The 13300-nt window shown below is 44.0% G+C and overlaps 1 protein-coding gene across 3 annotated transcripts; it reads left to right on the top strand.

Annotated features, from left to right (window-relative positions):
* Positions 1 to 549: 549 nt before the first annotated feature.
* Positions 550 to 9611, top strand: SNRPB (small nuclear ribonucleoprotein polypeptides B and B1). Of its 3 annotated transcripts, none has more exons than XM_082600357.1 (7): positions 550 to 688; positions 2928 to 3079; positions 4883 to 4994; positions 6641 to 6793; positions 8024 to 8162; positions 8483 to 8608; positions 9452 to 9611. In XM_082600357.1, exons 1-7 carry the CDS (start codon positions 686 to 688, stop codon positions 9487 to 9489), a joined length of 723 nt encoding a protein of 240 aa, XP_082456483.1. In that variant the 5' UTR covers positions 550 to 685; the 3' UTR covers positions 9490 to 9611. The 3 variants fall into 3 exon arrangements, with proteins under 3 accessions (XP_082456483.1, XP_082456484.1, XP_082456485.1); XM_082600358.1 differs by having other exon boundaries at positions 551 to 688; positions 9308 to 9611; XM_082600359.1 differs by lacking the exons at positions 550 to 688; positions 2928 to 3079 and adding an exon at positions 3473 to 3490.
* Positions 9612 to 13300: the final 3689 nt, after the last annotated feature.

Raw genomic sequence — 13300 nt, 5'->3', positions numbered from 1 at the left:
CGAACTTACATTCTAATGGGGAGGGATAATAAAATAACATATATAGTATGTTAGCAATCAATGTTAAGGAGAAAAATAAAACAGGGATGGGTGGGAAGATTGCAGTTTTAAACAGGACGACAAGGAAAGTCCTCAGTGGGAAAATATTATTTGAGCTTGAGTCGTGAAGGTGAGGGCGTGAGCCGTGCACATACCTGGACGACTAGCATTCCATGCAGAGGCAACAGCAAATGCAAAGGAGCTGAAGCAGGTCGACTAAGTTCACGGAAAAGCAGGGACACTGGCTGTAGAGGACCGAGCTGGGGTAGAGTGGTGGGAGATGGGGACCGAGAGTTAATGGGCTGGGGCGCGGGGGGTTGGGTGGTGAGGGTGAAGAGGAGCAGCTCCAGTACCGACAGAAACTAGGAAGGTGTCCAACAGAGAAGATCCTAAGCCTGTGCGATTCAGTTTGACGCCAGCCCCGCCCCCAACCCCGCCGAAGCCCCGCCCCACTCTAAGCTCGCGGCTCAGCACCTCGGCCGGAACTCAAGGGACTGGCTCCGGGACCGGAAGCAGCCTTCTACGTTACCTCATTTTGCCCGCGGTCGCGTTTCCGGTAACGGCGGCGGGAAGCGAGCTAGTGGCGGGCTTCTAGGCCTCTGCGGAGGCGAATCCGGCGGGAATCGGAGCCATCAGAACCGCCACCATGGTGAGGAGGCACAGGCCGGCGGCGCGGGAGCTCCCGTGTCTGTTGTGGAGTGGGGAGCGCGACTAACCGGGAAGGAGGCCGTGGGTTGGCCGCTCCGGGCGGTGAAGGCCCCGGCCGCCGCAGCCCCTCATTCGGGACAGGGAAGACCCGGACCTTGGTCGCTCGGCGGGGTGGGGGAGGGGAAGGCTGGAAATGAGGGTCCGAGGCCAGGGTCGCTCGGTGCAGGAGAAGTTAGAACTGCGTTGCGGTCCTCCACACCGCTGTGACCACAGTGCTTGGGATCCCGTAGGCGCTGAGTAAACTTTGCAGCATGAGTGTGAGTGTCTGGGGTGTCGGAGCAGGTACTAGCGCCGCAGGGGTACTGGGGAAGACCCGGTGAGAGACTCAGACTTGTGAAGGCGGGTGAGGGTCCGAGAAGGAGTTGCGGAAAGAGGTGGAAGGGCTTGTGGCCGAAACTAGAGTCTTGGTTCTAGTAGATGGGGAGGAGTGAACGGAGGATGAACGAGTGGAGGAAAAGTTCAACTCGTTTGTTCAGCATATATGTATGTTTGAGTATGTCTGACTTTTCAGGCCCTGGGGCTGCACAATGAAATGTTTACTTCCCCGAGTTCACTCTCTGTTTGGGGACACGGATAGTATAATTCGGAATGGTAATTCAGCATTAAGTAAAAGTAACGGCGGGGGGTGGGGTAAGAAGGCTTTCTGGAGCAGAGTCCTGAAAGATTGTCAGGCGTTTTCCCAGCGAAAATGGGAGAGAATAGTATAGATCCGAAGGATTGCCAGAACAAAGCATGAAGGGTAGCACTATTGAAAGTTCCTGGAGGGGAAAAGGAAGAATGAGGTGGGAGGAATTGGCAGGAGTCTGGTTATTAATGGCTTTACATGCTACTTCATTTTGTTGGTGATGAAGGATGCCACTGAAGGATTTTAACCAGCAAAATGGCATGAACTTAGTTGTGTTTAGAAAGATAACTGTTCGGTAGCTGTTATATATTGGGTGAATTGAAAGCAGGGAAACCTAGTAGGGTATTGTTTGGAGAATTGATTAGAAGAGTAGGCACTGGATTCAGGCTGACTAACTTCCAACACAGCTTAACCTCTTACAGCCTCAGTGGCCTCATCTGTAAAATCTGATGTTAAAGATTAAGTGAGAGAATAGTGTTTATGGCAGTGCCTGCCAGTGAGCACCCAGTAAGAATTAGCTGTACAAGACAGATGGACCAGTATATGTTACCATAAAGGTTCAGACCATGTGGTTAGAAGCTGTGATTACAGTTGGGTTAAAATGGTCATCTGAAAGAGACTGAACCACATAACTTGGGTCTCCAGGGTGGCAGGAGTCGAGATTCCAATCCATGCATTTGTAGGTTCAGAGCACCTGTTCTCGTCCAAGCTCACAGAGATGAATAGTAAGCACAGTGCCTGGTACTTAGAAGGCCCTTGCATGAGTTTGGATTGGCCTATACCAGTCAGACTGATAGGAGGCTGATATAACAAAGCAAATGCCAGGTCATTTATTTCTAGAGAGAAGTGTAACTGCCAAGGGCACTTGACATTCTCATTGTGAGGTCTATATAGTCTCTCTGTTTTACCAAAACTACATTGGAAGCCAGGCTATAAAGCAGAATAGGTTGTTGGGTTAATTAAGGAGTATATCAGGTTATATATTCTCATTTTGTGTTCAAACTCATTAGCACTGAGCACCAGAAAGTTTTTCTCTCCTAAAGGTAGTCTTGGAGACACACTAACAAATTATTGATTTGGGGGATTCTATTCTGGCTTCCAAGCTGATCAGCTCCTTTCTGATAAAAAGCTCTTCATTGATTGAATTCTTAGTGCCAGTCCCATTCTAGCTCTTTTACCCAGTCTTTTTAATGGGATGTTGGTGTTCGACAGCACCTATAATCTACACAGTGGCAGATGGCTAATCTGTGATATACTTGGGTTTCATTAGTTTGGAACCACCTTACCCTCTCACCCATGAAACATACACAACACAGACAAAGGCAATTGTAATACGAGAAAGATGATTTTAAGGGAAGGAAGAATAACAGGTCAGGGTTGAAAACAGAGTGATGTGAGAGAATTCCCAGGAAAAGTCTGTGGCTGGAAGACAGAGCTGAGAATACTGAGAAAGACAGACATGGAAAAGAAGGCTGCAGCAGAAGTTTTAAGGAAGGACCAGGGCTATGTGGGTCTAAAAGAGCTGAGTCCCATTCTTGCTGATTTCTCCTTGCAGACCGTGGGCAAGAGCAGCAAGATGCTGCAGCACATCGACTACAGGATGAGGTGCATCCTGCAAGATGGCCGTATCTTCATTGGCACCTTTAAAGCTTTTGACAAGCATATGAATTTGATCCTCTGTGACTGTGATGAGTTCAGGAAGATCAAGTGAGGAGTGGGCTGTGGGGGGAGGGATTGGGTGGATGGGGAGTGGATTGGGTGGGTGGGCCAAGTGACAGGCGGTGATGTAGCTAGCTAGTTCCTCTTGGTTTACTTTCCTGTTTTACAGGGCAGATTAAAATGGGGATGTTGGACACTAAGACATCTCTTTCCTTAGTCTTGCTGTCTACTTCTAGCAGAGTACAAATTGTAAGGAGGGCTGCTAGGCTTTTTGTTTCTCTGACTTTGCGTGCCCCTGGGTACTGGGGTAAAGGGCTCTCATGTTCTCCCCACAGGTGTGTAAGGGGGGAGAGCTTGATTTTCTGGCCTCATTGCCTATTTGTAAAGCTGTAGCCTAAAGGGCTCTCCCAGTGCAGCCTGGTCTGAAACTGCTTTAAGAAGCCTCTGACCCTCTTCAGGGTAAGTGCTCAGCTCCCCTTGGGGGTTTGGGGCCAGTGATTTTTTGTTGGCATTTATAGAAACAATTGGAGAATACAATTCCATAAGTTACTAGATAATTCCCTTGTCTTAGGACTCACAGATCTTAAGCTTCTAGGCTATTAAAAGATGTGGTTTTGCATTTCATCCTATTTTACATTCAAGGCATCTTGAGGCCCAGAGAAGTTACATGACTTCCATGATCATCCAGCTCTCTTTTGCCACGTGCAGCGTCCATAGTATGTTGCCAGTGGCTGTGAATTCCCTTTGATTCTCTTTGGGACAGTTGTTTTCTTTGTGGCATGAGGTCAAGAAATACAGCACAGAAAATGTGGTAGAGATGGCTGAGTGCCAGGTACACATTAGACAGTGACCAACAGGTCAGTGTAGAACTATTCCAAATTGTTCTCTTCTGTATTTTTAAATGAAACTAACTTTATTCTGATAATTAAAAAGTGCCTATTAGAAAATATTTATTAAAAGTACATAAAAGTATGTGAGAAAAAACTTAAAATACCCAGAAAGGGTTTTTTTTTTAAATGTGAAAGGGCAATACATGCTTTTATTAAATAAGAAAATATAGATAAGTCAAAAAAAAAAGAGGAAAAAATGACACCCACAGAAAACTACTGTTAATTTAATATAAAATATCACTAAAATGAAACCTTTAAGTTATTTTTAAAAATCAGGGTATTTTGTGTTTATTTTTAGGATATTGGCTGTGGCTTTCCTTTCCTTTCCCCATCTTGTTGCGGTTATTTTTCCTGGTTTACATTCATTTATATTTTGTTCATACTTCTCTGGTTGCTGCTGTTTGGAGATTTCTGTTTTTTGTTCTTTGAGGACAGAGGTGTAATTTCTATGTAGTTAACTCTTAACCTTTTCCTTTATAGCTTCTATTTCTAATGTGAGGTGAGGGGTGGAGTTACAGGCCTGTGGGGTTGAATTGGTACTAGAAGAATACTGCATGTAAGTGGAATGAGTGGGATTCAGTTGACTGAGGAATTGTTTTGGCTGCCTCCTGGCACTGGTGAGGCCTTAAGCTAGAGGGAGGAAAAGGGTAATAGCAAAGAAGAGTTGACTGAGGAAAGGCTTTCACAGTGGCTACATGAGTGAGCCAGGGCTGGGCTTTCTTGACTCTTACCCTGTCTCTTGGTCTGTGCATCCTATTGGCACGGGAGACAACCACCTAAGGGGTTACAAGTTCAGCCTGTGAAGACTGTCCAGAGGAGCTGTCTTAGGGAAAGTTTATGTACCATTTGTCAGTAGATATAGTGTAAAACAAATCTTGGAGGGTCCTTAGGTAGGTGAACTTGAACTTCACCCTTTTTCTAATGCTTGCTTTTTTGTTCCTTCTCCTAAACCTGTCTTTAGACCAAAGAACTCAAAACAAGCGGAGAGAGAAGAGAAGCGAGTCCTTGGTCTGGTGCTACTTCGAGGGGAGAACCTGGTCTCAATGACAGTAGAGGGACCACCTCCCAAAGATGTAAGTCAGCAGAGAGCCTGTGCAAGGCCAGGAACCTTGTACAAGGGAGGCCCCACCTGAGCCAGGCTCTGTGTGAGGTTCTCTCTTTCATTGCAGTACTCACAGGCATCCTCTGGTTTCTGTCCCCCTTTTACAGATAATAAGCCAGAATCTTAAAGAGGTTACCTTGCAAGTAAGAAGTAGGGAACTAGAATTTGAGGGTTTCTAACTTGAAAGCCGTCCCTTCTTCTTTAGTTGATGGACATAGTGAGTCAACAGAAGAGGCATCTAAGGCCATCCGGGTCAATTCTTAATGTGATGACAGTTTAGTGGACCATAAAAAGTCATAACTCCAAACAGTAGAACATACTTATTTTTTGTTCAGTTATAGAATAATAGTTAATGTTTATTAAGCATCTGCTATGTGCCAGGCTCTGTGGGACCTTCAGTATGATTTAATCCTTATAAAAGTCTTTTGAGATAAATTATTCCCACTTTATAGATAATACAGACTGAGGTTTAGTAACTTGCACAAGGTGTCACAGCTAGAAAGTGATCAGTGATACTGGCTTTTGATTCCAGGCAATCTTGGTTCATTAACATCAGCCTACCTTTAGAAATAGAAGAGGCTCTAGAGAATCTAAGCAAATTTTTTTTCCCTTTTTCATTTTAATATATTGTTTGTTAAAGGAATAATCCTCTTACCTTGTTTTAATTTTTGTCCACATGTATTTTTTTTTTTACTTAACATGTAATAGGTATGTAATATATCATTCTGCTTTATCGCTTAACATTGTAAACATTTTTCCTGTTGCTGTACACTTTTAAAAAGTCATGGGCTTCCCTGGTGGCGCAGTGGTTGAGAGTCCGCCTGCCGATGCAGGGGACACGGGTTCGATCCCTGGTCCGGGAAGATCCCACATGCCGCGGAGCGGCTGGCCCCATGAGCCATGGCCGCTGAGCCTGTGCGTCCGGAGCCTGTGCTCCGCAACGGGAGGGGCCACAACAGTGAGAGGCCCGTGTACCACAAAAAAAAAAAAAAAAAAAAAAGTCATGTTAATGACTTAAAGATACTCTCAAGTGAGTACAGAGTAGTTTATCCTAGTCATTTCCTTCTTTTTAGACTCTTACATTGAAGCTTTTCCTGATTGTAAATGTCTGCAAGGGACAGCATATGTACCTACTCATAGCTACTCTAATGTTGCCCATTGTAAACCTTCATGACCACAACCAGTTTTGTCATAACCCCATTTGCAGATGAGGAAAAAGTCCTAGAATGGTGGGATTACTTGCCCACTGTCACCCACCAGGTGAGAATCAGAGCTGGTACTGGACCTCATGTCTCTTTGATGCCAGGTCAAGTGCTCTAGTCTGCCATACACACCCTTCTGAATGGAGCCCTGGCCATGTGTTGGTTTAATTTTCATAGGAGTGCATACAGGTTGAGTTGTGCATGTTTCTCTTGACTTACTCTTAAGTTCTTCTAGCCTGCTAGGCATATAATCATGGATGGAGGAGGAATGGTGTTAACACATAGGTGGGTAGTGTTTATCAGAAGCTGTTTCAATGCCCTATAAATCTGAGGAGTTCTCTTGGCAATGATATTTCAAAGTGTACTTCTGATTCTCTCGGCCACAAGCATTTTAACATGTATCTTTATTTTTCAGACTGGCATTGCACGAGTGCCACTTGCTGGAGCTGCTGGGGGCCCAGGGATTGGCAGAGCTGCTGGCAGAGGAATCCCAGCTGGTGTTCCCATGCCCCAGGCTCCTGCAGGACTTGCTGGGCCGGTCCGTGGGGTTGGTGGGCCATCCCAACAGGTGAGGAGTTGGGGAAGGGGGTACCAACGTCTGGTGGTTAAAATAAAGGATAGAGTGAGGGTCCACAGTTTGCGAAGAGTCCAGAATGATCAATCAACCTATGATTGTCAGGCTATCAGTATTTCACTGTGCTTCACTATGGTCCCAGAGTCAAGCAAAAAGGAAAACTTGCTATTATAAATCATGTTGATGCTATTAAAGTAAAGATGCAGGGGATTTCCCTGGTGGTCCAGTGGTTAGGACTCTGCGCTTCCACTGCAAGGGGTCATGGGTTCAATCCCAGGTCATGGAACTAAGATCCCACATGCTGCGAGGTGTGGCCAAAAAATGGGAAAAATAAGTAAAGAGTTGTATAAAAAGTATTTTGGCCAACTGAATTGGAACAAAGTGTTTCCATGACAGCATTTGAATTCTTGACCCTTGAACAATGCAGGGGTTAGGAATGCCAACTGTTTAGTTGAAAATCTGCTTATAACTTTACAGTTGGCGCTCTGTATCCAAGGATTCGACCAAGATTGTATGTAGTACTGTAGTATGTATTGAGAAAAATCTGCGTATAAGTGGACCCTGGCAGCTTAAACCCATGTTCAAGGTCAGCTGTACTACAGCTCTTGCAACCTATTATCAGTCTTATTTGAAAATGCAAGTGCCTTAACTGATTTGGATTGGGCATACTTAACTTAGGCCTAGAAAATGGGAATTGAGCATTCAAGCGTGATCTTCTCTGACAGATAGTTTTATTTTTTATTTACTTATATTTATTATTATTTTTTAAAATTTACTTATTTATTTTTGGCTGCGTTGGGTCTTCATTGCTGTGCGCGGGCTTTCTCTAGTTGCGGCGAGCGGGAACTGCTCTTCGTTGTGGTGCGCGGGCTTCTCACTGTGGTGGCTTCTCTTGTTGTGGAGCACGGGCTCTAGGTGCACGGGCTTCAGTAGTTGTGGTGCATGGGCTCTAGAGTGCAGGCTCAGTAGTTCATGGGCTTAGTTGTTCTGCGGCATGTGGGATCTCCCCAGACCAGGGATCGAACCTTGGCAGGTGGATTCTTAACCACTGCACCACCAGGGAAGTCCCTGGCAGATAGTTTTAAATAGGAAGTCTGATACCATGAGTTGTAGCTTAGGGGATTTGGCGTCTGCTGTTTCTTTACCAAGTTGGGGAGGAGAGTGGGACACCGCATTGCATTGCACTGTACTGTTCTGCCTAACTTCCTTCCTGTGTCCTCTTAGGTGATGACCCCACAAGGAAGAGGCACTGTTGCAGCAGCTGCAGCTGCTGCCACAGCCAGTATTGCAGGGGCCCCAACCCAGTACCCACCCGGCCGTGCGGGTCCTCCCCCACCTATGGGCCGAGGGGCACCCCCTCCAGGTGAGAAGCCCATGAGGAGAACCTTGCTAATTGATAGAAGATGCCTTAGCTGGATTTATGATGAGACATAACCTTGACTGAAACTGATGACGAGTTTGTGTAATTAAGCAGGATTACTCTGAGATCCAGCTTGGTTGACTGACTGTGGAACTATCTGGGCAAGAGCCTCACTTCTTTGGCTCAAGTCCTGGTTTGCTAGGAGGGGCTGGGAGGGTGGAATGGTCCTTCCGTCTCCAAACTTGGTGGACAGTTTTGTATGTTTCCTGCTACCTTTTCAAGACAGACACTTGAGCTATATTCTTGGGGCTTTTCTCTTGCAGGCATGATGGGCCCACCTCCTGGTATGAGGCCTCCCATGGGTCCCCCAATGGGGATTCCCCCTGGACGAGGCACTCCAATGGGCATGCCCCCACCAGGCATGCGGCCCCCTCCCCCAGGGATGCGAGGTAAGTGCCTGCAGCAGTGGCGTTGACTTCCTTCTCTAGAGCCATGTTGGGATGGGAAATGGAGGGAAGATTGGATTTTGACCATACCTTTGGGCTTTTAGGCCTTAAGCCTCGGGAAGTGAACTCTTAGAGGACAGTTTTGTCCAGAAAGGAAAGAGGGAACAAGCATTTCTTAAATTGACCTTACCTCCCTCTTAGAACAGTGAGAGCAGCCCTGTACACAGGGCTCAGTGTCCAGGGCAGTATTCTCAGGTCACTGTGAAATAATGCATTCTGTTGCATGACGAACAAAGAAAGGTCTTATGCCCTTTGGTTTGGGAGTGTCTAGTAATTAAGGAGGAGCTCTATGCTTTGCTACACTATTATGTATATCTGTTTAATTCCAGTTGAGAAATGCTGAAGTAGATCAGCTCTCTCATTTTATAGATGAGGAAACAGGCCCAGAGAGCTCAGTGTCCAGACCAGTGTTCTTTCCACCGAGCCATAGTGGCCTCTAAGTTAACCCATGGCCAAACCTGCTGACCACTGTGTCTCTAATTCGGGTTTTCCATTTATGAGCTTTATAAGCATAGGAGCCCAGTTAGCCCCAGAGAAGTCCCCCTCTGATCTTTTGATAACTGCAGGGTGTGGGAGGCTGGGGTACGGTGGGGATTCAAGTTGCAGATCAGGCACTGACTAAACTTCTTACTCTTACTTCAGGCCTTCTTTGACCTTGGCCACAGAGTTATGGAAGTAGCTCCACAGAGGCGTGGGCCCGATTCCCCAGGGCCACGTTACCACACCTGTTTGTTTGTTAAGCCGTTGTTCACGGAGTCTCACCGGATTGTCTGGTTTCCCTTACAGGGCCCCCTCCCCCGGGAATGCGCCCACCAAGGCCCTAGACTCATCTTGGCCCTCCTCAGCTCCCTGCCTGTTTCCCGTAAGGCTGTACATAGTCCTTTTACTTCCTTGTGGCCTGTGACACTAGTTTATAATAAACTCTTAAGAGAATATTATAAATGCACCTGGTATGTTTCTTTATTTTCAGAAAAACCTTTCATATGCTGGGTGCTTAATACGAGTCAAGAAGCGTTGCCTTGAAAAAATTTAGCCCTAATCCGTAGCTGCTTCCCTTGTAAAATACTATAATCATTTGCAGAGATGCACAGCCTCATCCAAGAGAATTACAAAATTGAACTACAAGAAGACATTTCACTTGTCAAACTGGCAAAGATCATTTTGTTGAAATAAACATTCGTACCCTAATGTGATTGGTATGTCCTCTTTGGAAGGCACTAATCTAGATAACTTCTTGAGCAGTACTTTTATTTTTTAGAAACTAAATGTTACAGTTTTTTCCATCTTCATGATTAAAGGATTACAGGGCAGGGTGGGTAAGCAAGGCAGATAAAGCAACCCCCCCCCCCAACATTTAACCAGATGCCTCATTTTGGTGTTTTTATCATACACAGGTTGACTTAATTCATTGACTTAAGTTGAAAGGTGGCAACAACAAATCTTTGCCATTTAGGATCTTCCTCCTTAGCTACTACAAGGATCTTAATTCCTGAACTATACCATGAGCTCTGAAATGGTGTTCACCACACTGTTCTTGAAGTTTTCACATCAATATGAGATCTGACACCTCTTGTTAAGGTAGGGAACTGTTAAAAGCTGTCTTTCTCTTGGCTCACCCAGTCCATCAGCAATCTTAACAATTAAGTTACTATATAAAAATAAAACTGTGCTCCCAAGCATTGATTTTCTAGAGCATTAGCTCCCTGAGAGAAAAGAGAGATCCTAACCAGTTACTTCCATGAACAGTAACCCCAGTACAGTGTACGGAATGTCCTTCGAAGCATAGCTCAGGAGGTTAGGCAACCTTGGTCATCCTGACGAGCTTATCAGCATTTACATACAAGATACATTTAAAACTGATCCCAGACCAAATATTGCAACCATAATCCCAAATAATCCCATTATTTAGTGTGCTGAGATGCCAAAGCCAGATATCTCAAAGAGTGATGGTTCATCATTTTCTACAAGTGAGAGGAAAATACCAAGGAGGAAAGGAAACTCCTCCCTCATAAATTTATCAAATCCATGCTATCTTCACAGCTTTAATTGGCACGATCCAGAGTCCTCAATTTCCTGATATGAGTCCATTTTCAAGGTGACTGTCAAGGTCAAAAAGAACTTTCAGTCTTTTCTTTGCCATGCCCATGAACCTCCAGTCCTTCAGTAGGAATCTCCTCCTTTACTGCTTTCTGAACTCACTGCTGAGTGCTTGAAGAGGTCGGTGCATGGGTCCCCATTGAGGAACTTCTCTGCAAACCAGCAATTGAAGCACTGGTCACACTTGTGCTTCGTGTCAGTGCAAGCCTCTCTTAATGCTGTTCATGGTGTCAGCATCCACAGCAGTTGAGCAATACTTTAGGTTATCATATTTTTCTACAACAAAGCTGAAGGAAATACTAAAAATGGAAATTAATCCTATTGGAAGAGGAACAGTTTTGGTATAACTTTCTCCTGGGGTCATATGCATACATGTAATCTAATCCAATTTTTGAGTTGTGGGGTATCCATGACTTCTTTCACCCAAAGTCTATCTTTAGTTGATAGGTCACTAAACTACTCTAGTAGTACATCAGGCTTAAAGGATACAGAAATAAAGTGGATACTTTAAAAATTACTGCCTTGCAGGGGGACCATTCTAAATGCAAAGGAGACCTTAATGAAAAAGAAGAGACTAGTGTAGTATGGAGGTGTTTCTCCAGGGATAGTAAGGTGGTTCACCATAAAAACAATCAGATATGCCAAGCTAATACGACAAGAAGAAAGCCATATAATCTCAGTAGATGCAGAAGACATTTGGTAAAATTCTAACACTCATTAGGAATAGAAGGGAAATTTATAAACATGATACAGGGATTTATGAAAAAAACACAGCAAACATAATAGTGAAAGACTGAAAACTACCTTTAAGATTAGGAATAAGACAAGGGTGTCCACTTTCACCACTGCTATTCAAAATTATACTGGAAGTTATAGCAGAGCAATTAAGGAAGAAAAAAGCCAAATTGGGAAGGAAAAAGTAAAACTTCACAGATAAAATCCTATATATAGAAAATCCCAAAGAATCCATAAGAAAGCTCCTAGAGCTGATAAATAAATTCAGCAAAATTGCAGGGTATGAGATTGCATACAAATCAACTATTTCTATACACCAGCAACAATCTGAAAAAAATTTTTTAATTGCATTTACAACAGCAGCCAAAAGAATAAAATACTTGGGAATCAATTTAAACAAGGAGGTGAAAGATTCGTACACTGAAAATTACAGGGACTTCCCTGGTGGTACAGTGGTTAAGAGTCTGCCTGCCAATGCAGGGTACATGGGTTTGAGCCCTGGTCTGGGAAGATCCCACATGCCGTGGAGCAACTAAGCCTGTGAGCCACAACTACTGAGCCTGTGCTCTAGAGCCCGCGAGCTACAACTACTGAAGCCCACGTGCCACAACTACTGAAGCCCGTGCTCCGCAACAAGAGAAGCCACCTCAATGAGAAGTCCGTTCACCGCAATGAAGAGTAGCCCCTGCTCACTGCAACTAGAGAAAGCCCATGCGCAGCAACAAAGACCCAACACAGCCAAAAATAGATAATAAAATAAACAAATTTATGAAAAAAATAAACTTACATCCTGAAAGAAAACCTAAATAAATGGGAAAACATACCATGTTCATGGATTGGAAGACAATTTTGTTAAAATGGCAGTATTTCCCAAAGTGCTCTATAGATTAAATGCAATCCCTATCAAAATTCCAAAAAAATTTTTTTTTTTTTTTGGCAGAAGTGGAGAAGCTCATCCTCAAATTCTTTGAAGCTTCAACGGGTCCTGAATAGCAAGAACAATCTTTATGTCTCACACTTCCTGATTTCAAAACTTAGTACAAAGCTTGAGTAATCAAAACTGGTATGGCATAAGGATAGACACAGACCAATGGAATGGAATTGGGAGTCCAGAAATAAGCCCTTGTATATGTGGCCACAGAAGTGCCAAGACCTCTCACTGGGAAAAGGATAGTCTGTTCCACAAGTGGTGCTAAGACAACTGGAAAACCACATACAAAAGAATGAAGTTGGACACCCAGCTCACTTCATATATCACTCATTAACTCAAAATGGATCAACAATCTATAAGAACTAAAACTATAAATTACCAGAAGAAAACAAATAAGTCTTGATGGGCTTGGGTTTGGTGATAGGTTCTTAGATTTGACACCAAAAGCACAAGAAACAAAAAAAAATGGACTTCATCAAAATTAGAAATTGCATCAAAGGACATAATCAAGAGTGTGAAAAGGTAACTTACAGAATGGGAGAAAATATTTACAAATCATATATCTGATTTGGGTTTAATATTCAGACTATATAAAGAACTTTTACAACCCAGCAATAGAAAGGTAAACAGCCCAATTAAAAAGTCAGCAAAGGAATTGAATACACAGTTCTTCAAAGAAGATATACAAATGGATGACACATGAAAAACTGTTCAACATCATTGGTCATTAAATTCAAATCAAACCCACAATGAGATACCACTTCAACCCAGTAGGATGGCTTTAATGGGGAAAAAAGTTGGCAAGGATGCACAGTAATTGTGCATTGCTGGTGAGAATGTAAAATGTTGCAGCCACTGTGTAAAATGGTTTG

Source organism: Mesoplodon mirus, assembly GCF_964341445.2.
Source record: "Mesoplodon mirus genome assembly, chromosome: 15".
In the NCBI taxonomy this organism is placed as follows: domain Eukaryota; kingdom Metazoa; phylum Chordata; class Mammalia; order Artiodactyla; family Ziphiidae; genus Mesoplodon; species Mesoplodon mirus.
The sequence above is the reverse complement of the archived record's forward strand: the minus strand, read 5'-3'. Positions and strand labels throughout refer to the sequence as shown.

Bases quoted from the DNA above. Each gene is read 5' to 3' on its own strand.
- SNRPB (XM_082600357.1), top strand. The intron at 4,995-6,640 runs GTAAGTCAGCAG...TTTATTTTTCAG, and splicing joins AGGGACCACCTCCCAAAGAT to ACTGGCATTGCACGAGTGCC. The intron at 6,794-8,023 runs GTGAGGAGTTGG...GTGTCCTCTTAG, and splicing joins TTGGTGGGCCATCCCAACAG to GTGATGACCCCACAAGGAAG.